The sequence below is a fragment of the Sinohyriopsis cumingii genome, chromosome 2 (genome assembly GCF_028554795.1).
Source record: "Sinohyriopsis cumingii isolate HCF-2022 chromosome 2, ASM2855479v2, whole genome shotgun sequence".
Lineage (NCBI taxonomy): Eukaryota > Metazoa > Mollusca > Bivalvia > Unionida > Unionidae > Sinohyriopsis > Sinohyriopsis cumingii.
Window position 1 is genome coordinate 86336752 of NC_142962.1, and position 27721 is coordinate 86364472.

Sequence of the window (27721 nt, forward strand, 5' to 3'; positions counted from 1 at the left end):
GTTCATTATTTCCTCTTTATTCATTCACAGCTGTTTTCTCTGATTGCCTGCACAGTTATCATGTATTCAGATGAAAATGTCATCTCTCATTATACCTGTATCTACAGTAAAAGTTACTTTCCATTATATATACATTATCCCTTAAACAATTTCACCATAGTTATTTTCTACCGAGTTTCTGCAGGTGTCCTTATTTTAACCCTGGCCTTTTGATGAGGGTTAGCTAATCAGTACTGAAAACCCAACAGATAAAAATTGTGGCAAAAATCCCTAATGAATTATATATGAAGTGAATGTATGGGTGATCCTCATATAATACTGTATTTTCATTTTCTCCAAAAGTATAAAACATAATAAAGTAATTTTATAACGTTTCATTCAAGATTAAACCATGTTCCATCACTTTAAATCATCACACTGATAATCAAACAACTAGTTGCAGATAAGAATTCACTGTTTTTCACCAAAGTTTTACATGATGAAAAATGTTGGAAAGAGAGCCACTGCTCACTGCCTTCAAATCTGCTATCAATTTGGAACACAAATTAGTATCAGATGGCAAATAATACCACTTGATTCCATAAATCTAAATCATTTTAGTTGAAGATGTACACCCTGCTGCAGAAAAAGAATCTGGAGAGCAATGTCAAGGGAGGCATCCATACTTCTGATTACACATTGTATAATCCAAACAGACAAACTTCAACAATGAAGCCAACCAACCCTACCGACATAGTTAAAGGGATGTTAATTCTTTTATGCTGCTTGAAAAAATTAGCAACTAAACTGTCCTGTCCTGCTTAAAGCAGTACAAAGTCATGTGATCACATGCAGTATTGCCATAACTATACTTCAATGAATGAAAGGTATGAAAAACATGGAAAAAATGAAATATTTAATTAATAATTTTGTACATACAGGAAACTCTGGATAAACTCTTGCGAAGATCACTAATTCTAAAGAGGACTAAGTATCAACTGGTTTAACACATGAAACAGAACTTTTTCTTAAAAAAGACAGAAACTGACTCATCATAATCACTTAAGTCAAAACATTGGGCAACCTGCCTCTTGTTGATGCATGGAGTGCAATCATGCATATCAATAGTGATACCTGTACCTGTAGAATTAGCACATGCTAAGCTGTAATGTGGATCATGTAAAGAGTTATCTTATCATTTACAAAATACTGGGTAATGAATTATTATTTTCACATGCTGCACTGAACCCCAATAAAATAGTGTAGACAAACTGGGAAGCTGAATCAGGGCTCATTAGGATGGTGTAGCCAGGCTTGGAATCTGTACTAGCAACCTATGAACTGACATGAAGGTATAATGCAACCAATGCATACGGCTGGCCAGGGGAAAGCACTACATGCTTTTTAGTTAGCATTGTTGCTAATCAAATTTCCACAGCTGCCTGTAATTGTGATTTGAGTTACTAGATTTTTGCAAGAATTTACTTACGTGAACTGAATGATAGGATAGTATACAATACTTTTATAGTTGTAAAGTAAGCATTTATCTCAATAAATATATTATAATGAAATATTAGTAAAATAAATCTATATATATATATTTGTGTATTTGAAAAATGCTTCTGCTAAATTAATATTATCATGCATTTTGGTTCTCAGACAGTATCATAATCCCTTACCTAGAAGAATGTAATAACTATTAGTTAGAATTTGCTTAGAAAGGTTTAACTCAGTTTCTTTTTATTTTTCGATTTCCTTTTTTCTTTTCTTTCCTCCATCTGTTCTTGTTTTGCATTCTAATAAATCTCCTATTCTTTCTGCCGTTTGTATTGTTTGCAACAGATCCTTGAGGGTTTCCATTAGTCTTTGTATTGTTGCAAAAGGGTTATGTTAGATTCCTGTGTAATTTTCTTCGCCCCATTGTTTTTACTGCATCTGCATAGGTTGCCTTTTGTGTGCTTGGGGCTGTTAAGTTTTTTGCTTGATCATTTTTGCAATTGTTTTGAATGGGTCCATTATTTTTTCTGTGTGATTTGGTTGATAGGTAATTCTTGCTGTTGGCGATGCTTGTTCCATTTCATTTTCATTTCCTGGTTGTTGTTTATTCCGTGTGTGATTCTTAGTTACTGCATGTTAATTTTTACATTATCAAGTTAATTTCCTCTGCTGATTTATTTGGTTATTGATTATCTCTTTTTGATTTCTCTCTAGTAATTTTAGATAATGTTTCTCATTGTCCAGGAAAAGTGTTCTTCTCTCTCTATAAATTCTGCAACTTTTTAAGTTGACTTGATAATAGTTCGTCTTTTTTAGATTCCGATTTTTTTAAAAAGTTCTTCATTATAAATGCCAGTATTTCCTTTTATCAATGTTTTCAGTTCATCTCTATGTTCTGCTAGTTCTTTGCCTATCTGGATCACTCTCCATACAGATATATATCTATAATTTCCTTTCCAATGAAGCATTTTATACTATAAAACCCTAAGTTTACAATAATCTTGCTGATTCAGGTACCAAGCCTGCTATTTTCCAAACATTTAAACATTTATTTATTTTGCTTAAAATATTGTACAGTTTGTTATCTTTGTCATTAAAACATGTACACATAAAATATAAATGATTAAGGGGATTAGACAAATGCCATAATAGCAACAATGACAATACATGCAGCCACAATAATGCACTACATCATTTCACTGCATTTGTTTGCAATTTTATTGAAGACATTTCATTGTGTATTATTATGCTTCTTCATTCTGGTACTTTTTCCCCAGAGAAAGTAGGTAATTCAGGGATTGACCATGGAATATTGCATAGTACTATATAATCAAATGAGTTATAACCTGGCTAACATGTGTTAAAATGTGAAGTTTTACTATAACAAGACTTGTACACACCTTTAACCATTAAAAAAGAAAAAGGTGTGAGGCCACTAGTATGTAAGGTTAACTCTGGAAATAGATTGGGGGCAGTGAATGAAATGGTTAATGCAAACTTCTTGCAAGAGTTTGACAAAATTATATGAGGTCAAAAACAATTTGAATATCAACACCAATTACATATATTGCACCCCCACCCCCTTGTATTCACAATTCATATAATGCAGTATTAGCAAAACAACACCAAATTCACTACACATGCATATGACATATTGTGAATTTACTTTTTTTCATGGGTTATCAATTTGAGTGGATTCTGTACTGTATGGAAACTAGGAAGTTAAGAACACAATGAACAATTACCCTTCTGTGGAAACAACTGTACTTTTTTTTCCAAAAATGCATTTAACTAGGAATGAAAATTTCTTTTTCCCAAAACCATTAAAATTGACACCTTTGATGTTGTTTTTGTTGTTGTAGGGTTTAACGCCATTTTTCAGCACAAGATAGGCTATACATGGCCCCGAGCGGCCGAGTGGTCTAAAGCGCTCTCTGTTACAGATCACTGCCATCTCACCTCTGTCTGAATGGGTTCGAGTCTAGGATTTGGCCAATGTGGGCATGTGAGAAAGCTTGCCAGTAGCTTCTCATGGGTCGGTGGTTCTTCCCATGATTTTCCCGGGTTCTTCCTCCACCATTAATACTGGCTGCTATGCATAACCTATCGTGTGCTGAAAAATGGCGTTAAACCCCACAACAACAACTTAACATAAACACATATTTTAAATGTTTATACCTATATCTTTTTAAGTTATTAATCACAAATGGGTTAAAACTAATTAAAAGTATGCTACATATTCCCCCACCTAATCACAGAAAGTCTATTGGTAAAGAACTGCATTACTGACCAGAATATCTTATGTAAAGTTGTTTGATAGACAGGCTCTGATCTTGGGCTTTGTCACTTGGAGGCTTGGATTGGTCACTATTTACATCAAGCATCTCATAGTCATCCTTAGGGTTAAGGCCCTTGTTAATAGAATTCATCTCTTTAAAGGGTCTGGCATACGGAGAGTTCTCATCCATCACGAATCTAAATAAGATATGAATATAAAGTTTGGTTGTTCTTGAAACAGCAATTTGAAAAAAGATGGTGTCTGGTTTAGTATAAACATGAGTATTTCATGCTTTTTGAATTTCTGATTACTTGAAGAAATATTATTATTTTGACATAGTACTAATTTATTTCATCCATAGTCACATCTTCAGTAATTTACTGAAGTCAAATAGGGTCTCTACCTAACATAAACTTATTAAAAAAAACCTCAAATGTCATAGTTCTGTTAAATTAAATACAGCAAAATAAATTATTCTTTTTTCACATGTACAATTCAAATTTACACATATAAAAATCTACCACAAGTTATTGACTTTCAACATAAAATGGATTCTCTACCAACACATCTTAGGACAATAATTTGGGTGGTACCAGCAAACATTCAATAAACAAAACTTAATAAAAACTAAAGCAAAATATACAATGAATTTTGACAAAAACTTACCCTATAGTCTCTATGATATCCTCTAAAAAGTACTGCTGAACAGGGAATGTTCTTCCTAAAAATAGTGGAAATTTTGCCATAATCATCAAAAATCAACTGTGTGGAGTGTAAAAATAAATCAAGATTAAAGTGTCACTAAAACTTTAATAATACATAAAGCAAAAAATCAAGGTAAATATTTGCACCAAGAAAGAAGAATGATTAAACACCAACAATATGTTCACAGTAGAATGTGTTTCTTTCAGAATAATGTATAACAAATATACAATCATGAAGAGCAATAAACGGTTACTTCTAACTAAAACGTCTTAATCTTAATTACTTCTAATTAACATATCCAAGTCTTGAACCTAATTACTTCTAATAAATATATTCATGCCTTGAACTATCTTCTAATTAACATATCCAAGTCTTGAACCTAATTACTTCTAATAAAAATATTCATGCCTTGAACTATCTTCTAATTAAAATATCCTGTCTTGAATTTAATTACTTCTAATTAAAATATCCATACCTTGAACTTAGTTACTTCTAATTCTAATATCCATGTCTTGAACTTAATTACTTTTGAAATAGGGGTTTGAGTGGCAGAGTGGACTAAAGCGCTCACTGTTACGGATCACTGCCATCTTACCTCTATCGTTGTGGGTTCGAGTCTCGGATTCCACCAATGTGGGTATGTGAGAAAGCTTGCCAGGAGCTCCTCATGGGTTGGTGGTTCTTTCCGGGGTTTTCCCAGAGTTCTTCCTCCATCATTATTACTGGCTGCCATATATAGCCTATCTTATGCTAAAAAATGGTGTTAAATCATACAACAACTTTTGAAACAAGCACATTCAAAACTTAAAAATCCACTGATTAAAGAAGGTAATTTCTATACAGCCATCAAAGTGGTTTTATTGAAAGTTAGGGGCCGTTCATTTAGTACAGGGGTGTCCAAACTTTTTGCAAAGAGGGCCAGATTTGATAAAGTGAAGATTCCCAGGGGCCAATAGTTCCTTCTGATGTTTTTTAACCACGAAAGTTACATGCAAATATACAGTGTTATATAACAATAAATAAATAATTAAAAAAACAATAAATAAATAAAACAATTTTCCTCGTCACAATTATCTTTATTTTTCAAATGGCAATGTAACTAAATATAAGCCACTCAGGCAGACATGAACAACTCTAAAAACACAATTCTGCCTTTCATTCATATCTGGTGAGTCACATAACATTGAACTGTATGTAATACATCAACAGTCAGTTATAACCAAATCTTGTTAAAGAGTTTAATCAAATAAGTGCCATTAGTCAATGTGCATAAGTGTGCATCAGTTGCCATGGCAGAAATGAGCAGAGAAGGGTTCGCGTGCTAGCGGGCCATAAATAATACAATATATGACCGAAGCTGCAGGTTGTATTAAATCTTACCACGGGCCGTGATTGGCTCGCGGGCCAGACTTTGGACACCCCTGATTTAGTACATATGCATTACGTTTTTTTTTTTAAAAACCCAAATGCATACGCTTGCGTGGGGGGTCTACTGATAATGTACGTAAGCATAGGAAATGGGGTGTGTGAAACCTTGATAATAATTTATCTAATACATAACCTGTTTGACTGGGTTCAATCGGTGTTTGAATTTTAGTGGACACTATACAAACATTTTAAAGTTACACAGCTTATTTCTTTGATGCAGCCAGACATTCAATGTCAGTGGACTATCTGTTTAATTAAACACGTTAATATTATTAATCCTTGATTGTTTCTGCATGGATTCAATAAAGGACGTTCAATAGAATTTGGGGAGGGGAGGGGTGCGTCAAGTGTACGTATGCAGGTGGGGTGTGTTAAAAAACTATGCATGCGTATGGGGGGAGGGGTCAAGCTTTACCAGATTTTTGCGTAAGTACTAAATGGATGGCCCCTTACTGGTTCTCATCTTGGAAAGAAATTTCAAGAATCAACCTGTGAAACATCCAAAAATCTACATGACAAGACAACTCTGAAGAATAAAGTCCAAACATCTCCAGGAAAAGAAGCTTTGAAGTAAAAGTCCAAAAATCTACATTAAAAGACAACTGTGAAGAAAAAAAATTCAGCTGGATTTATTTAACACTGACTGATCTGGAAACTTCTATGAGACACCCATAATGGCTCAGAAGTTGGAATAGTGTAATATTGAGGTAGAGAAAACAGGAAAACCTGAAGAAAATGTTGATGGGAGACCATTTTGTCCATGTGCATCAGAACCTGAGGCGAACCCAGGAAACAAAATTGCCAAGAAAGTATTACCCCTGTGTTATCCAGACCCCATCAAATTTTACAAAACCCCAAAATACAGAGGATCAGATAGCATGTCTTCCGTGGACTTTTTTGAGTGTGTGTGTGTGTGTGTGTGTGATTTAGATTTTTAATGTAGCTTTAACAATTTTTCAGTCATATTGCTACGATGTCTGCAGTGTGACAGTTTATAGTGATATCTAGCACTGGGGCATTATGCCGCAGACATGTAGCATGACATCCCACCCAGTCACATTATCCTGACAACAGGCCGACCAGTCCTAACACTAACCTCTTAATGCTGAGTACCATGTGAGGCAGCTGTTAGTACCATAGTACCATTTTTGTAAGTCTTTGGTATGACTCGGCCGGGGATTGAACCCACAACCTCCCGCATCCGAGGCGGATGCTCTAACCACTAGACCACTGGAGCAGTTGCTTTTTTGAGTAAGACCTGATGTAGATTAAATTACCTAAACGTCTAATACAGAACTAAAGTCATAGATTACATTACTTATGAAATCTATTACATAAGAAAAGGTGTAGACTATATTACCTGGGATGTGTATGCTGAACAAAAGGTATAGGCTATAATAACTGGGATGTGTATTTCAGAACAAAAGGTGTAGATTACATTATCTGGTAGGTCTATCACAAAACAAAAGGTGTAGATTACATTATCTGGTAGGTCTATCACAAAACAAAAGGTGTAAATAATATTACATGGTATGTCTATTGCAAAACAAAAGGTGCAGTTTACACTACCTGGAATGTCTAGTATAGAATGAAAGGTGTTGATTACGTTACCTGGAATGCCTATTATAGAATGAAAGGAGCTGATTACATTACCTGGGATGTCTATTACAGAACAGCCATTGAAGTAATTTGAGAAGAGATCAGAATTCAGAGTGGCACTCATCATAATGATTTTCAGGTCAGGACGTTTTGGTAGCATATCTCGTAGATACATCAACAAGAAATCACTATATATAAAAAAAAATCGCTTACAACAGTTACGAAATGACATAAAACATTAAATCAATATAGATAAATACACCTTATCTTTAAGCATTTACAACTGAGACAGAAAGAATACAACTGTACAAGCATTGAAAATAAATGAAGAAAACAAGCAAACAATTCAGCCAAAAAGTTCATTTTCCTTTTATACCTCAATTCAGAAACTTTAGAGGCATTTTACATAAACTCCAAGAGTTCAAATTTTATTTAAGCAAGTCCTAGGTATGGTTCTTACTGCAATCAGATCAGGAATAATTTGTACATCAAGTTTCTACCTCTTTTACTGAAGATAATCTTTTCTAGCATATGAAAATGTTATAAAGCCATGCACATGATGAACTTGAAAAGCTAACTCCAAAGATGGCATACATTTTTAAATATGATGATGATGATGATGATGATGATGAAGAAAAAGTGGCTAAATAAAAACTGTGATTATAATAGCACAAACTTCTGAAAAGCTGAACTTAAATGGCCAGGCCATGAATTCATCAAACATTAAATAATAAAACTTAGAATTTATTTAAAAAGATACTGGTGATATCTGCATCAAAAGTTTAGCTCTGTCTTTTCTATTCCTATACGACCATTCTGTCCGCCTAGTGGTTAGAGCATCTGCCTTGGATGCGGAAGGTCGTAGGTTCATTCCTCGGCCAAGTCATACCAAAGATTTTTAAAAAATGGTACTAACAGCTGCCTCACAATGGTGCTCAGCATGATACTAACAGCTGCCTCGCTTTGTATTCGGCATTAAGAGGTTAGTGTTAGGACTGGTCGGTCTGGTGTCAGGATAATGTGACTGGCTGGGACATCATGCTACATGTCTGCGGCATGATGCCCCAGTGCTAGACATCACTATAAACTGCCACACTGCAGACATTGTAGCGATATGACTGTCAAAGCTAGGTTAAAAATCCAAATCACACACACACACACAAAATTCCTATATAATATTTCTGATAAATTTGAATTGTTCAAGTTCAATTATGAAGAAAAAAAATTGTCTGTCACTATGTATACAAATTTACCTTTCTTCTGATCGTTCATGAACCTCATCCAGTATGATATGCGTGATTCCCTCTAGTGTTGGATCTCCCTCTAGTCTCCTCAACACAATACCTGTGGTACAGAACAGGAGCCTGGTTAAGGAGGACTGGAACAAAGATACAAATAATAATAATAAAAATAATAATAATAATCATAATAAATGGCCATGAAAACATGAAAACTACACAACACTGTTTAATTAAACGCTGTAAACCGTCAGTTATCAAAAACAGTAGCTGCTGTATTTCCAGTTGTAAGCTAATATAACAAAATGTACATGATAAATTTAAAGACAACTGCAAAGGCTGCAAACAGATTTTCTCTTACAAAAGTTCTACCTTTATCATTCTTAGAGTAGTGTCATTATGAACATCTTAGATTTTGGTTACTTATAAAAGTCAAATCCTTCTGTACCCCATGACTGTACCTTAAATCATGTGAAATGTACACTAGTGAATCCATAATTAGCCTATCCCTAATTGTACCCCACTGTAAGCCTCAAGTCAGGCCTGCATTATTGATTATGACAATACACCAGTATGAGGCAAAAATACTGGAATATAATGACTGATTGTCATATTTTATATCAAATATTCTACTGAAAATATTTTCATGGCTATAATATCTCTGTGTAATTATACTGACTGGCAAAAGATTGTGTGGGAATATTTTATTAAAAATCACTGTGGTATATTACACAAATGGCAAAAAATTCACTGATGCATATAGTATTTTGACTTAATTGATGAGTATATTCAATTCTGGGAATTATATTACCAGAGCAAAGTGATTCTAACATTACAGAAACAATTATATACCTGTTTACTTTAAATGTATCATACAGGTGGTCAAAGAGGTCCAAAAATGTTGTATTATTTCTTAAATATATCTATATATCTAGAGCATCATGATAAATTAATCAACTAAGGGGTTACCTTGGAAGTGAAAGTACAACACCTTAGACCTTGACAAGCTTATGAAGAAAAAAAATGAAAAGTCATCATATGATCTTGTACAGGAAAATAAAGTCACCGAAACTGCCATGCCAGCAGAATGAGACATAAAATTTCATGCCTTCATCTAGGACATAACACCTGCTGAGTAGGTACTGATCTAGAGATAACATCTGGCACTTTTGTAGTACTGATCCAGGTAGTTCGAAGTCAGAGACATGGAGGTGACTCTGAAGCATAACATGACTGTCTATAATTCTTGAAGTTCCAGGAAATAATAACTAAATGGAAGTGCTTTGAATTGGTATGTGTTCCTGAAAGTGAACCTACAGAATTTCCTTGAAGACATGCTTTTTTGGAATACAGAGGTATGCATCTTGAAAATTTAAACAGACTGAAGAATCTCCTTCCTGCATGGTGATGAAAACCAGTCTCAGTGTTGCCATTCTGAATCATGAAACCTGAATAAAAATGTTGAGAGAGCTTAGATCTTTGAATGGCTGAAGCATGCCACTGGCCCTTGGCATAACAGTCTTGAATAAAGTTCTGGTGAATTTATATCTGTCACAATCTCTATCACAGTTTTTGTAAGAAGACCATTATTTCTTGCTGTAGACTCTCAATGGGCATCTTGTAAAATATGTAGCAAATGAAGTCCTAAACAATGTGAAATGGACACTGATCTAGGGACTTTCCGATTTGTTAAGAGCCAAGGTTTGTTGGGTAAAAGTCCTTCCTATCCTGTAATGAAATGCTAAAGTCAGCCCACCACCAGGATGTGTGAAAAGAGTGAAACGAGCAATTTCAGTGGAAAACTGGGAGAGAAAATGAGATTGAAGCAATCCATATCTCCCCACTTTTGCCATTTTTTACATTTGGAAACAGTGTTCTTGTCAAAGGAAAGTAACTGATGGACTCTATCCCATATGGTATGCCCTTACTTCCTCTCTGGTCTCTAGTCTGAAATGAGGGTTAATCTTTAACTGGAACTGGTGAGCATGTGTTGTGTTACCCTATTCAGATCATGTACCATCCACAGGGATGACTCTTAAGCATACCCAGCAATGATGAGTAAAACTTGATTGCTCAGATTGCTGAAATATAGCCATGGAAACCAAGTTGCTCATGGACCACCTTGCAATAATATTTCAAACCAGATACTGCATGGCAAGAAGGGATTTCCAGTCCATATGACCCTATAATCCTAGACCGTTTCTGTTGACAGGTGGGACCTCAGAATCTGAAACAGGCATATGGATCTTACTGAAAGCTTTGTGAAAATTTGATGGGAGTCAATGCCGGGAACAATAAGGTCTGCTGACACTTTGGTCTTGAAGATGTGGCTTTGGCAATGATTTCTTTAGCTTTCCTTTTATCACCACTACTTTTCTGGCTCAATGTGCAGTCGTTTTTGTTCCTTCTCAGTGAGAGCCTTTTTCTTTTCAAGCTGGTGCCTGTATTGGAGACATGCAATGCACATATTCTGACAGAGGGCCACATCTGTTCTCTCATGCAAGAAATCTTTCTTCTAATATTAATTAAATGCACTTTTTCCAGATGCCTTCTGAGCTTCAATTTTTTTGTGTGCAGCTTCTTTTGAAGGTGCTGCTGCAAACTCTTCCAACCGCGATTACCATAGAGCAGTGGTCACAAAATGCCAGTCCTCTAGCATTCAGTTTTCTAATAAACTGACCAACTAAATTTCCATCAACATTTCGCTCCAGCCATTCCCATTTCCATACATTTTTGAAAATTTTTATCTAAACTTCTTGTGTCATGATCTCTCTCAACAACTCAGGATACCATGTTTTGCAAGCATGTTTCTTCCTTCCATTACCATCAGTTTCCATTACACAAAGATTCGCTGGATTAATTAAAACCAATTAGTATACTCTTTACGACAGTTGTGTAATAACTAATACAAGGAACAAATAATTTACAAGGGTCGTTGCAGAATGGGAGTGGACAGACCGTTTTTTAAAAACGGATTAGAGATGATATAAAAAGAGAACTATATCAAGAAAAATCTGATTCAAGTCAGGAGAAAAGCAGAATTTTGCTTTAAAATGGAGAAAAATCATGTCTGCATTATCCTGACATCAGGCTGACCAGTCCTAACACTAACCTCTTAATGCTGAGCACCAAGTGAGGCTTGCACCATTTTAATAAGTCTCTAGTACAAATGGGCTGGTGTTCAAACCTGAGACCTCCGGCAACCAAGGTGGATACTCTAACCACTAGGCCAAACAAGCGGTTGGCAGGTAATTAAAATGACACTGACATGTATATAATAATGTGAAATTAGACCAGTCAAGTGTGGAAAAGTGGGAAGTATACTGATATATGGCTTGAGCATATATCCAGGTGTACGAAATCTCTTTAGCTCAAAACAAGGATTAGACTTGCAAGGTAGAGATTTACAGGGAAGTATTATGATTGGGAAACATATTTTGAGAAGCTATTAAAATTATTGATTACTTACAAAACAAAAGCATCAGTGTATTTACTTGCACTTTTTCTAGTCGAATCTGGTATCCAACAATTCTGCCCAATTTATCTGCCCTCTCCTCTGCAACCCTCTCAGCAACAGCCATGGCAGATATACGACGAGGCTGGGTACACATTATATTACAGATGTTCAGGTCACTGGACTTCAGATAGGAGTCCAAAATGAATTGCGGGATCTGAGTGGTTTTGCCACACCTGAAGAAAAAAAACTTAAATTTTAATTAGCCAGATTGCCATAGTTTGACAAACACTTGTAAAAATCAAACTTGCACATCAAAGCTTTATTATGAAAAAAAGGAAAATTCTGAGACAAAACTGTATCACAAACTATCAAAATTCGCAAATTTATGACAATCTTTTTTATTTTTTATTCAAGTGACAGGAAAGCCTTGAAAAAAACTGAGGCATAAAAATCCATGGATGGGACAAAATTGCTAAGGTATATGAATACATGGTTATTTTGTCTCTATATTTGACTGATACAAACAAAAGCAAAAAAATTCACTCATCTCTACTCAATTATTATTAGAAATTGTACCAAAGCAATCAAAGAAGAGATCAACAGATTATTTTTTTAAAAATAAATAAAAGCAACAAAAAAAATGTTATGCCTAATTTTGATATCTCAAGTTCTGAATGATGCATTATAAAACAATATCACATAAAAAGTTTTGAAAATTACCCTGTCATTCCACTAACAACCAGAACCTGGTGTTTTTCAATCAATTCCAGTATCTCATTTTGCTTCTCCCAGGCTGGTAACTTCTGACGTTCTGACTGCATGGATTTGTAAGAAGAGAAGCTCTGGCAGGTAGAAACAAACCGATTTAAAACATTCATTAGTAATTTTTTATAAATAGTAATTATTAAAATACCATGTAAGACTCCATTACTAGAATAATGGGTCAGAAAACTAAGAAAAACAACAACCATGAAGTTCTAACATTAGCTCTTACACCCATGTGAAACAAGACTAAAACCAAGTCTAGATTCTTTTTGGTGAATATAACTAAAACATTTAACTCATTAACCCTTGGCACTGCATTTATGTGTCAGGAAGTAGTAACCTACTGCCGAACTCTGTAGCATCAAGGTTATGTAAGATACACTAAAATAGTGGTATAATTGAAAGGTAGGCAGATGTAGTTCTACAATGATACCAAATAATCTGGATGTTCTAGCTGCACTACAAAATACAGAGGGAAAGACTTAATTCTTTTTACCTGATTTTTTTTCACCCAAACTTTGCCCATGGTCGGAATTTGATTTTGTGTCTGGATTTGAGGCTTTCTGGCCTCAAAGCTAAGGTAGACCAGTCTGAACTTCACACAGACAGGTGAACCTTCGCAAAAAGTAGGATAAGGTGGGTATTTGGAATAAAGAGTGGTCTCAATACGAAAATTATAGGTCCATTATACAAAAAATTAAAAAACCAAAAACTACAACTTTTACCCTTCTGCTTATGCACGAGCAAAATAGCAAAATAACCAATGAAAAACAATGTTTCTAACACAACTAGCCATTAGGCTAATGGAAAATCTCTTGAAAGTCAATGCATTAAGTTGCATTCAGAAATAGTCCCCAAAATGTCTTTCCTACTCGCATTTCAGGCAAAAATGACAAAAACCTTCCTGGGTTAACGAGTTAAATGAAGTTTAACCTACTGCCTGTGAATAAGGTATGGATGATTTTCACATCGAATGTGGGAAAACTAGTTATAAAAACACAAAGCTGATGATACTTGTTTATACTGCATAGTACACAACATTACATAACTGACAGGTTCATTTTCTAATAATTCAGACAAATAGTTCTTTGAAGAACTTTATCTTTGAAATGCATGTATATTAACAGAACCTTTGATAAGTAATGTTTTATTTTAAAGAAACAGCATTAAAAGTTTGTAAGCCACTGCAGTTTCCTAATGATGGCAGATCCTACATAAGCACACTATGTGCATATCCAGACAGTGCATTATTGTTTTTGTCATCATGTATATATTCATGTATATATATGTAGCAGTATGAAACAATATAGCAATAATCCTTTGGATGTTTTATCAAATATGTCAGATAAATTCAACGATGACATGTTTTACAAACTGAATCCTGTTATATCGAGGTAAACAATGTAAAGCAAATTAAACAATCACAAGGTGAATGAGGTACTGCATGCATACTGTGCACAGCTTACTTAACCATAGTTCCAAGCCTAATGTGCTGATTGGTGTAGGGATATTGTGAACAGCTTACATATCAATAGCTCTAAATTGTTGTTGTTGCTGGTGTAGGGTTTAACGCCATTTTTCAGCACACGATAGGCTATATGTGGTGGCCAGTATTAATGGTGGAGGAAGAACCCAAGAAAACCCCAGAAAGTACCACTGACCCATGAGAAGTTACTGGCAAGCTTTCTCACATACCCACACTGGCCGAATCCAAGACTTGAACCCACGCAGACAGAGGTGAGATGGCAGTGATGCATAAAGGAGAGCACTTTAGACCACTCGGGGCCCAGTAGCTCTAAGTCTAATGTGCTGATTGGTGTAGGGATATTGTGAGCAGCTTACTTATCAATAGCTCTAAGTCTAATGTGCTGATTCATGTAGGGATATTGTGAACAGCTTACTTATCAATAGCTCTAAGTTGTTGTTGTTGCTGGTGAAGGGTTTAATGCCATTTTTCAGCACACGATAGGCTATATGTGGTGGCCAGTATTAATGGTGGAGGAAGAACCCAAGAAAACCCCAGAAAGTACCACTGACCCATGAGAATTTACTGGCAAGCTTTCTCACATACCCACATTGGCCGAATCCAAGACTTGAACCCACGCAGACAGAGGTGAGATGGCAGTGATGCGTAACGGAGAGCACTTTAGACCACTCGGGGCCCAGTAGCTCTAAGTCTAATGTGCTGATTGGTGTAGGGATATTGTGAGCAGCTTACTTATCAATAGCTCTAAGTCTAATGTGCTGATTCATGTAGGGATATTGTGAACAGCTTACTTATCAATAGCTCTAAGTTGTTGTTGTTGCTGTTGTAGGGTTTAACGTAATTTTTCAGCACACGATAGGCTATATGTGGTGGCCAGTATTAATGGTGGAGGAAGAACCCAAGAAAACCCCAGAAAGTACAGTTGACCCACGAGAAGTTACTGCCAAGCTTTCTCACATACCCACATTGGCCAAATCCAGACTCGAACCCACGCAGACAGAGGTGAGATGGCAGTGATGCATAAAGGAGAGCACTTTAGACCACTCGGGGCCCAGTAGCTCTAAGTCTAATGTGCTGATTGGTGTAGGGATATTGTGAGCAGCTTACTTATCAATAGCTCTAAGTCTAATGTGCTGATTCATGTAGGGATATTGTGAACAGCTTACTTATCAATAGCTCTAAGTTGTTGTTGTTGCTGGTGAAGGGTTTAATGCCATTTTTCAGCACACGATAGGCTATATGTGGTGGCCAGTATTAATGGTGGAGGAAGAACCCAAGAAAACCCCAGAAAGTACCACTGACCCATGAGAATTTACTGGCAAGCTTTCTCACATACCCACATTGGCTGAATCCAAGACTTGAACCCACGCAGACAGAGGTGAGATGGCAGTGATGCGTAACGGAGAGCACTTTAGACCACTCGGGGCCCAGTAGCTCTAAGTCTAATGTGCTGATTGGTGTAGGGATATTGTGAGCAGCTTACTTATCAATAGCTCTAAGTCTAATGTGCTGATTCATGTAGGGATATTGTGAACAGCTTACTTATCAATAGCTCTAAGTTGTTGTTGTTGCTGGTGTAGGGTTTAACGTAATTTTTCAGCACACGATAGGCTATATGTGGTGGCCAGTATTAATGGTGGAGGAAGAACCCAAGAAAACCCCAGAAAGTACAGTTGACCCACGAGAAGTTACTGCCAAGCTTTCTCACATACCCACATTGGCCAAATCCAGACTCGAACCCACGCAGACAGAGGTGAGATGGCAGTGATGCATAAAGGAGAGCACTTTAGACCACTCGGGGCCCAGTAGCTCTAAGTCTAATGTGCTGATTGGTGTAGGGATATTGTGAGCAGCTTACTTATCAATAGCTCTAAGTCTAATGTGCTGATTCATGTAGGGATATTGTGAACAGCTTACTTATCAATAGCTCTAAGTTGTTGTTGTTGCTGGTGAAGGGTTTAATGCCATTTTTCAGCACACGATAGGCTATATGTGGTGGCCAGTATTAATGGTGGAGGAAGAACCCAAGAAAACCCCAGAAAGTACCACTGACCCATGAGAAGTTACTGGCAAGCTTTCTCACATACCCACATTGGCCGAATCCAAGACTTGAACCCACGCAGACAGAGGTGAGATGGCAGTGATGCGTAACGGAGAGCACTTTAGACCACTCGGGGCCCAGTAGCTCTAAGTCTAATGTGCTGATTGGTGTAGGGATATTGTGCGCAGCTTACTCATCAATAGCTCTAAGTCTAATGTGCTGATTCATGTGGGAATATTGTGAACATCTTACTTATCAATAGCTCTAAGTTGTTGTTGTTGCTGTTGTAGGGTTTAACGTAATTTTTCAGCACACGATAGGCTATATGTGGTGGCCAGTATTAATGGTGGAGGAAGAACCTGAGAAAACCCCAGAAAGTACAGTTGACCCACGAGAAGTTACTGCCAAGCTTTCTCACATACCCACATTGGCCAAATCCAGACTCGAACCCACACAGACAGAGGTGAGATGGCAGTGATGTGTAACGGAGAGCACTTTAGACCACTCGGGGCCCAATAGCTCTAAGTCTAATGTGCTGATTGGTGTAGGGATATTGTGAACAACTTACTTATCAATAGATCTAAGTCTAATGTGCTGAATTTTATCAATAACTTTAATTCTAATGTCCTGATTGGTGTAGGAATATTGTGAATAACTTACTGATGAATAGCTTTAAGTCTAATGTGCTGATTGGTACAGGAATATTGTGAATAACTTACTGATGAATAGCTCTAAGCCTAATGTGCTGACTGGAGTTGTGATTTGCAAACAGCTTACTGATGAATAGCTCTAAGCCTAACGTGCTGAATGGAGTTGTGATTTGCAAACAGCTTACTGATGAATAGCTCTAAGCCTAAAGTGCTGACTGGAGTTGTGATTCGCAAACAACTTACTGATGAATAGCTCTAAGCCTAATGTACTGACTGGAGTTGTGATTTGCAAACAACTTACTGATGAATAGCTCTAAGCCTAATGTGCTGACTTTAGTTGTGATTTGCAAACAACTTACTGATGAATAGCTTTAAGTTTAATGTGCTGATTGGTGCAGGAATATTGTGAATAACTTACTGATGAATAGCTCTAAGCCTAATGTGCTGACTGGAGTTGTGATTTGCATAAAGCTTACTGATGAACAGCTCTAAGCCTAATGTGCTGACTGGAGTTGTGATTTGCAAACAACTTATTGATGAATAGCTCTAAGCATAATGTGCTGATTGGTGTAGGAATATTGTGAAGAGCTTACTTATCAATGGCTCTAAGCCTAATGTGATGATTGGTGTAGGAATATTGTGAATAACTTACTGATGAATAGCTCTAAGCCTAATGTGCTGACTGGAGTTGTGATTTCCAAACAGCTTACTGATGAATAGCTCTAAGCCTAATGTGCTGATTGGTGTAGGAATATTGTGAAGAGCTTACTTATCAATAGCTCTAAGCTTAATGTGCTGATTGGTGTAGGAATATTGTGAATAACTTAATGATGAATAGCTCTAAGCCTAATGTGCTGATCAGTGCATGGAAGATTAAACAGCATCATTCAGTTAACTGATGCTTTTAGAAATTTTGGTATACATTGCAACATTAGTGGCAAAAAGTCACTTTAGTAACTTTATCTCATTTTGGTTGGGTACAGAATGAAAGCAAGAAACAGAAAGAGTTACTGTTTATGCATGCAGAACATCTTAATAAGTTTCATTAAGATATCACATATTGTACCAGTGATATGATGCACTGAAAGACATCCATGACTTAAGTAACTTTGTCCTACTGTACCTACACTTGCTGGTTCAGGATAATGCCAGAATTATGGAATGCAGTAAAATCATGACAGCCTAAACACACATAAAATACAGTAAAATCATGACAGCTTAAACACATAGAATACAGTAAAATCATGACAGCCTAAACACATAAAATACAGTAAAATCATGACAGCCTAAACACACATAAAATACAGTAAAATCATGACAGCCTAAACACACATAGGGCCTAACAAATCAGTTAAAGCAAGCCTTAGCTCATGTCATTGAGATATAATATAAAAAAAAACATTCCGTCACTTCTTACAAATGAGCAAGCTTGGATTCTCAAGTCAATGAGATTCTACTGTGCAGAGATCTTGGAAATGCTTAATTACGCATATTTGGATGCCAATTTTTGATCTGGGACCCAGAAAATTACTGAGGCAGGAGTCCTCCATAAGCATGTAATAGGTGTGCAGCAAAATTCAAAGACTTGCCAGTCCTGCTTCAGCCACCTGCTTTGTGGGAAAATGTGTTGATCAATTAGCTGTGCTGATATTTCCAAGGACAGAATTCAGTGACTGAAAGACCCTTTGATGTACATACATTGCCATTATAAGAGTACATCAAAAAGAAAATGATGCAATAGCTAGGCAGCAATTTCAAAGGCTTTGACTGGTGGCCGGGAGGGAAAATGTACTGATATTTACAGTGATTGAATTCAGAGGCAGAAAGACCCAGAGATGTACATGTGGTCATTTATAAAAGTACATCAAATAAACAACTTTAGCTTTCGTTATTGTTTTCATTTCCGAATGTAATGAAATAAGTAGTGCACGAGAATCAAGACATGTTGAGACTTAGACAAAATGCCAATCAGAAATTTGGATAAGTATGTTGGGGTTAAACGGCAAACTTACAAAGATTGTAACAAGATTCAGAAGAGTGCTAAAGCTTCTAGAATTGATAGTTCGGATAGGACACTAGCTACGTGCAAGAAAGTGTGTGATGCCTAGTTTAGTGTTTGGAATAAATCCTTACTTGGATTGGCAAAATTCAGTATCACTCTGATGGATGAACAATAGCTATTTAAGAGGTACATTGACTGACCATGCTTTTTTAAATGCCCCTCGCCTTAGTCCGGTTAGTTCTAGTGTTGTAGAAAAATGTATTCATCAATACATCAGTAGCTAGGCCTAGTTTTGATATCAATTACGTTGACAAACAAACTCTTGCCCATTCACAAGCATATGTTTTAATAGCTGATTGACCATTAACCCTTTTCCGAGTAAGGTAGCAACTATCAATTTCCTGCATGGTATCATTTGATGATAAAATATACAAACTTGTGTTTTAAGATCAGAATCGGTGATCTGGACATATATTAACTGCCTCTTGTACACTATTTCGTTACAAAAAATAAAAAAAATAATTTGAAACTGTAAGTGAACCAGTAGGCCTTACAGAAAATAATGGCGGACTTCGTTAAGTCTGGGATGTACCAGTTTATTAGATTGTCCGTTTTCGTAAATCATCGGGCAAATATTTTCAAAATAATATACAAATCATTGAAAGCAAAGACAAGGTATTATTTTATTAAAGATTTAACTTTAAACTGCAAAATTATGTAGGTCAGAAATGTATAGAACAATGCTATGTTGTGGAATTCGCAAGATGTGCTTTAAGGTCTAAGCTATTTTCCGACTTGACACGTATTTGAGAAAATACGGGGAAAAAACAGTAAATCAGATACTATTTAACCATTGCCTAAAATTACTAAAAGGACGTAGACAAATAAATAAACCATAAATTTGCAATCCTGTCAATGGACTGTTGTAATAAAGCTATATTAAAGTGAGTGATTACATTACGAAAACCTCTCCATCTAAACACAGATGCACTCACGTCTGTGTTGATTCTGTAGGAAAGAAGGGACTGCAACTTTTGATGGTGGGACTCCTATTTTTACTAAAATGGGAGTCCTGGACTCCTATTTTTACCAAAATGGGAGTCCTGGACTCCTATAGTTTTAAAATCCTAGCAAGACCTCTGACTGTTTAGTTCATGACGTCAAAAGAGTTAATTGCTGAGGCTGCAGATGTGACTGTCAGGGGCGTTGCATAAGTTTCTTGAAGGTGGGTTAGACCCTTGCAATTGTAAGGGGTGTTTTATACATTATTCAAGGTGTGTCTGACCCTTGCAACTGTCACGTGTGTTGCATAAGCTTCCTGAAGGTGGGTTAGACCCTTGCGATTGTAAAGGGTGTTTTATACATTATTCAAGGTGTGTCTGACCCTTGTAACTGTCAGGGGTGTTGTATAAGCTACTTGAAAGTGTATCGAACCCCTGCGATTGTCAGGGTATTGCAAACACTACTTGAAGGTATGTCCGACCCTTACAATTGTCAGGGGTGTCACATAAACTACTCAAAGGTGGGTTAGACCCTTACAAACTACCTGAATGTGTATCACACACTTGACTGCAAGTCTGCAGTTTTGTACTCTTCAGGCAGAACTATTTTCAAAATTACTGAAAATAAAATTAAAGCAAATGGGTTTTTTCTGTTTAAACAAACCATTCTTTTCCTGAACTCCTCTTTCAGCTTTCTGTTCTGCTTGAGACGTTCTGCTGGATTAACCTTCTTCACAGGGTCATCTTCTTTGCTGCTTGATCTTTGAACTTTGACCACTGGATCAATGCTCTCTTCCTCTTCATGTCTCTGTTTTATTTCAGGTTTATTCTCAGCCATATTAGTCATTGCTTTTTCAGCTTTCCTTTCCTCCTCTACTGATAGTCTTTCTACCTCTTTTGTAACAAATTTTACATCTCGACTACGTTTGTCTTCATCTAATAAGGGCTTCTTTTCCATCCATGGTTTTTCTTCAGACCTCGGCCAAGTGAAAGGATGAGGTGGCAGCTTAATAAGGTCACAAAGTACAGATTCATCCTCCAAAAGACTTACAAGACTGAAGACCACTGGAATGCCTGATTCTGACAAGGACCTTGCCTCCTCATGGAGCCTTTTTGTGATGTTAAGACAGATTTGATGTTGGAAATAAAAGTCATCTGTGGACAGGGCTACTATTGGCATTTCTTGTGGGTATTTATTTCCAACTGGAAATCGGATTTCAAGTTCATACTTTCTTACTTCTTCTCCATTACCTGTATCATCTTGTGTTGTAAATAAATCTTCTTTAGCTGATACAGAATGTTTAAACTTACACCGTGCTCCAAACCTACATGACCCTTGTAGAAAGAACTTACATAGATTTTTGTCTTTGAGTGGGTTATACTTTCCATAATTTGTAATACTGCTAGCCATGACTTTTCTTGAGGAGCCTTTCATCAGTTTGTCAAGATGAGGAAGGCTAAGAGTCAAAACCCAAACCCTGTTAGGTATTCTTTCAACAAATCTGTCCTCATAGATTGACTGCAATGCTGTCATTTCATCTTTCCTTTCTTCATATATTTCCTGGAAATTATCTTTTTCCTCTACACCAAGCTTTTCATCATGACATACATTATCATCATTTTTGGGATGAATATCAAAACACTGGCAGATCAAGTATTCTAGTGCCTGTCCCATATCTCCATCAAATAACTGAAGTGCTTCAGTACACCTGCCCCGTTCAAATCCATACCTGCAAAAATAAACAGAATTTCAGTTTTAAAAAAACATTGAAAAAATTATGAAAATACTCTTACCTCATACTGATTAGCACTAACAGATGAATACTGGAATGTTTGCATAATTCTGACAAAAAATAAATTATATAACAACACACAATAGTAATACAAAACAATTTCACAAACCTAAGAAGCACAAATTTATCATTAGTTCAGTTCTTGTCCTATGAAATTAAGACATGAATGATCATATTTTGTCAACAAATAACCAAATGGTATCTAGGGGCAGAAATAGAAATAGTGTTTGTGTTGAGGCATAAACAAGTAGGTGACGGGTCCGAATAACAGAACCCATGATAAAGGTGGTCCGGGTGGCATTACCATTGGAAGCTTCTCCCAATAGTGGCCCTGGGGACAATGCCATCAGAAGCTTCTCCCAATGGTGGCAATGCCATTATAAGCTTCTTCTGATGGTGGCCCTGGGGGCAATGCCATTGGATGCTTCTCCTGATGGTGGCCCTGGGGCAATGCCATTGGAAGCTTCTCCCGATGGTGGCCCTGATGGCAATGCCATTGGAAGCTTCTCCCGATGATGGTCCTGAGGTCAAAGCTATTGACAGTATCTCCTTATGGTGGCCCTGGGGGCAATGCCATTGGAAACTTCTCCCGATGGTGGCCCTAGGGTTAATGCCACTGGAAGCATCTGCCTTTTACTTCATCTGATTGACTGTCATGAAGGATTTACTTATAACTATGATAATCATAATCTGATAATGATGTGTTAATATGATCCATGGACCTAATTGTACTGGAAAAAAATGCATTCTTTACATGATGACGTTTTTCTATATGAACTCTTCCATTGAATTAATTAAATAGTTCATACTGATAAAGTTTTGCAATATAAAAACTGTGCTTTTCCATTGATTAAATAATTCATTCTGACGAAGTGTTTCTATACGAAAACTGAGCTCATCCATTGATTAAATAATTCATTCTGATGAAGTGTTTCTATATGAAAACTGAGCTCTTCCATTGATTAATTAAATAATTCATTCCGATGAAGTGTTTCTATATGAAAACTGAGCTCTTCCATTGATTAATTAAAAAGTTCATGCTGATGAAGTTTTTCTATATGAAAACTGATCTCTTCCATTGATTAATTAAATAATTCATTCTGATGAAGTGTTTCTATATGAAAACTGAGCTCTTCCACTGATTAATTAAATAATTCATTCCGATGAAGTTTTTATATATGAAAACAGAGCTCTTCCATTAATTAAATAATTCATTCTGAAGATTTTCTATATGAAAACTGAGCTCTTCCACTGATTAATTAAATAATTCATTCTGATGAAGTGTTTCTATATGAAAACTGAGCTCTTCCATTGATTAATTAATTAATTCATTCCGATGAAGTGTTTCTATATGAAAACTGAGCTCTTCCATTAATTAAATAATTCATTCCGATGAAGTGTTTCTATATGAAAAATGAGCTCTTCCACTGATTAATTAAATAATTCATTCTGATGAAGTTTTTCTATATGAAAACTGAGCTCTTCTGCTGATTAATTAAATAATTCATTCCGATGAAGTGTTTCTATATGAAAAATGAGCTCTTCCATTGATTAAATAATTCATTTTGATGAAGTGTTTTTATATGAAAACTGAGCTCTTCCACTGATTAATTAAATAATTCATTCCGATGAAGTGTTTCTATATGAAAACTGAGCTCTTCCATTGATTAATTAAAAAGTTCATGCTGATGAAGTTTTTCTATATGAAAACTGATCTCTTCCATTGATTAATTAAATAATTCATTCTGATGAAGTGTTCTATATGAAAACTGAGCTCTTCCGTTAATTAAATAATTCATTCTGATGAAGTGTTTCTACATGAAAACTGAGCTCTTCCACTGATTAATTAAATAATTCATTCCGATGAAGTTTTTATATATGAAAACTGAGCTCTTCCATTAACTAAATAATTCATTCTGAAGATTTTCTATATGAAAACTGAGCTCTTCCACTGATTAATTAAATAATTCATTCTGATGAAGTGTTTCTATATGAAAACTGAGCTCTTCCATTGATTAATTAATTAATTCATTCCGATGAAGTGTTTCTATATGAAAACTGAGCTCTTCCATTAATTAAATAATTCATTCCGATGGAGTTTTTCTACATGAAAACTGAGCTCTTCCACTGATTAATTAAATAATTCATTCCGATGAAGTGTTTCTATATGAAAACTGAGCTCTTCCATTAATTAAATAATTCATTCCGATGAAGTGTTTCTATATGAAAACTGAGCTCTTCCACTGATTAATTAAATAATTCATTCTGATGAAGTTTTTCTATATGAAAACTGAGCTCTTCCACTGATTAATTAAATAATTCATTCCGATGAAGTGTTTCTATATGAAAAATGAGCTCTTCCATTGATTAAATAATTCATTCTGATGAAGTGTTTCTATATGAAAACTGAGCTCTTCCATTAATTAAATAAGTCATTCCGACGAAGTGTTTCTATATGAAAACTGAGCTCTTCCATTGATTAATTAAATAATTCATTCTGATGAAGTGTTTCTATATGAAAACTGAGCTCTTCCATTGATTAATTAAATATATCATTCCGATGAAGTGTTTCTATATGAAAACTGAGCTCTTCCATTGATTAATTAAATAATTCATTCTGATGAAGTGTTTCTATATGAAAACTGAGCTCTTCCATTGATTAATTAAATAATTCATTCCGATGAAGTGTTTCTGTATTAAATATTAGCTCTTCCATTGATTAATTAAATAATTCATTCCGATGAAGTGTTTCTATATGAAAACTGAGCTCTTCCATTGATTAATTAAATAATTCATTCTGATGAAGTGTTTCTATATGAAAACTGAGCTCTTCCACTGATTAATTACATAATTCATTCCGATGAAGTTTTTATATATGAAAACTGAGCCCTTCCATTAATTAAATAATTCATTCTGATGAAGTTTTTCTATATGAAAACTGAGCTCTTCCACTGATTAATTAAATAATTCATTCCGATGAAGTGTTTCTATACGAAAACTGAGCTCTTCCATTGATTAATTAAATAATTCATTCTGATGAAGTGTTTCTATATGAAAACTGAGCTCTTCCATTGATTAATTAATTAATTCATTCCGATGAAGTGTTTCTATATGAAAACCGAGCTCTTCCATTAATTAAATAATTCATTCCGATGAAGTTTTTCTATATGAAAACTGAGCTCTTCTGCTGATTAATTAAATAATTCATTCCGATGAAGTGTTTCTATATGAAAACTGAGCTCTTCCATTGATTAATTAATTAATTCATTCCGATGAAGTGTTTCTATATGAAAACTGAGCTCTTCCATTAATTAAATAATTCATTCCGATGGAGTTTTTCTACATGAAAACTGAGCTCTTCCACTGATTAATTAAATAATTCATTCCGATGAAGTGTTTCTATATGAAAACTGAGCTCTTCCATTAATTAAATAATTCATTCCGATGAAGTGTTTCTATATGAAAACTGAGCTCTTCCACTGATTAATTAAATAATTCATTCTGATGGAGTTTTTCTACATGAAAACTGAGCTCTTCCACTGATTAATTAAATAATTCATTCCGATGAAGTGTTTCTATATGAAAACTGAGCTCTTCCATTAATTAAATAATTCATTCCGATGAAGTGTTTCTATATGAAAACTGAGCTCTTCCACTGATTAATTAAATAATTCATTCTGATGAAGTTTTTCTATATGAAAACTGAGCTCTTCCACTGATTAATTAAATAATTCATTCTGATGAAGTGTTTCTATATGAAAACTGAGCTCTTCCATTGATTAATTAAATATATCATTCCAATGAAGTGTTTCTATATGAAAACTGAGCTCTTCCATTGATTAATTAAATAATTCATTCTGATGAAGTGTTTCTATATGAAAACTGAGCTCTTCCATTGATTAATTAAATAATTCATTCCGATGAAGTGTTTCTGTATTAAATATTAGCTCTTCCATTGATTAATTAAATAATTCATTCCGATGAAGTGTTTCTATATGAAAACTGAGCTCTTCCATTGATTAATTAAATAATTCATTCTGATGAAGTGTTTCTATATGAAAACTGAGCTCTTCCACTGATTAATTACATAATTCATTCCGATGAAGTTTTTATATATGAAAACTGAGCCCTTCCATTAATTAAATAATTCATTCTGATGAAGTTTTTCTATATGAAAACTGAGCTCTTCCACTGATTAATTAAATAATTCATTCCGATGAAGTGTTTCTATACGAAAACTGAGCTCTTCCATTGATTAATTAAATAATTCATTCTGATGAAGTGTTTCTATATGAAAACTGAGCTCTTCCATTGATTAATTAATTCATTCATTCCGATGAAGTGTTTCTATATGAAAACCGAGCTCTTCCATTAATTAAATAATTCATTCCGATGAAGTTTTTCTATATGAAAACTGAGCTCTTCTGCTGATTAATTAAATAATTCATTCCGATGAAGTGTTTCTATATGAAAAATGAGCTCTTCCATTGATTAAATAATTCATTCTGATGAAGTGTTTTATATGAAAACTGAGCTCTTCCATTGATTAATTAAATAATTCATTCCGATGAAGTGTTTCTATATGAAAACTGAGCTCTTCCATTGATTAATTAAAAAGTTCATGCTGATGAAGTTTTTCTATATGAAAACTGATCTCTTCCATTGATTAATTAAATAATTCATTCTGATGAAGTGTTCTATATGAAAACTGAGCTCTTCCGTTAATTAAATAATTCATTCCGATGAAGTGTTTCTATATGAAAACTGGGCTCTTCCACTGATTAATTAAATAATTCATTCCGATGAAGTTTTTATATATGAAAACTGAGCTCTTCCATTAATTAAATAATTCATTCTGAAGATTTTCTATATGAAAACTGAGCTCTTCCACTGATTAATTAAATAATTCATTCTGATGAAGTGTTTCTATATGAAAACTGAGCTCTTCCATTGATTAATTAATTAATTCATTCCGATGAAGTGTTTCTATATGAAAACTGAGCTCTTCCATTAATTAAATAATTCATTCCGATGGAGTTTTTCTACATGAAAACTGAGCTCTTCCACTGATTAATTAAATAATTCATTCCGATGAAGTGTTTCTATATGAAAACTGAGCTCTTCCATTAATTAAATAATTCATTCCGATGAAGTGTTTCTATATGAAAACTGAGCTCTTCCACTGATTAATTAAATAATTCATTCTGATGAAGTTTTTCTATATGAAAACTGAGCTCTTCCACTGATTAATTAAATAATTCATTCCGATGAAGTGTTTCTATATGAAAACTGAGCTCTTCCATTGATTAATTAATTAATTCATTCCGATGAAGTGTTTCTATATGAAAACTGAGCTCTTCCATTAATTAAATAATTCATTCCGATTAAGTTTTTCTATATGAAAACTGAGCTCTTCCACTGATTAATTAAATAATTCATTCCGATGAAGTTTTTCTATATGAAAATTGAGCTCTTCCATTAATTAAATAATTCATTCTGATGAAGTGTTTCTATATGAAAACTGAGCTCTTCCATTAATTAAATAATTCATTCTGATGAAGTGTTTCTATATGAAAACTGAGCTCTTCCACTGATTAATTAAATAATTCATTCCGATGAAGTGTTTCTATATGAAAAATGAGCTCTTCCATTGATTAAATAATTCATTCTGATGAAGTGTTTCTATATGAAAACTGAGCTCTTCCATTAATTAAATAATTCATTCCGATGAAGTGTTTCTATATGAAAACTGAGCTCTTCCATTGATTAATTAAAAAGTTCATGCTGATGAAGTTTTTCTAT

The 27721-nt window shown here is 35.0% G+C and overlaps 1 protein-coding gene across 2 annotated transcripts in view; it reads right to left on the bottom strand.

The window, feature by feature from the left end:
* The window catches only part of LOC149805317 (putative ATP-dependent RNA helicase DHX57), a 113593-nt gene that overhangs the window by 76227 nt on the left and 9645 nt on the right, over window positions 1-27721 (bottom strand). For both annotated transcript variants that reach the window (XM_089949227.1, XM_089949228.1), the window contains exons 4-10: window positions 20791-21856; window positions 12902-13023; window positions 12219-12414; window positions 8740-8864; window positions 7541-7674; window positions 4421-4475; window positions 3767-3951 (exon numbers count right to left, since the gene is read on the bottom strand). In XM_089949227.1, coding sequence (XP_089805353.1) covers window positions 3767-3951; window positions 4421-4475; window positions 7541-7674; window positions 8740-8864; window positions 12219-12414; window positions 12902-13023; window positions 20791-21856 — 1883 coding nt within the window. The remainder of the gene's footprint in view (window positions 1-3766; window positions 3952-4420; window positions 4476-7540; window positions 7675-8739; window positions 8865-12218; window positions 12415-12901; window positions 13024-20790; window positions 21857-27721) is intronic.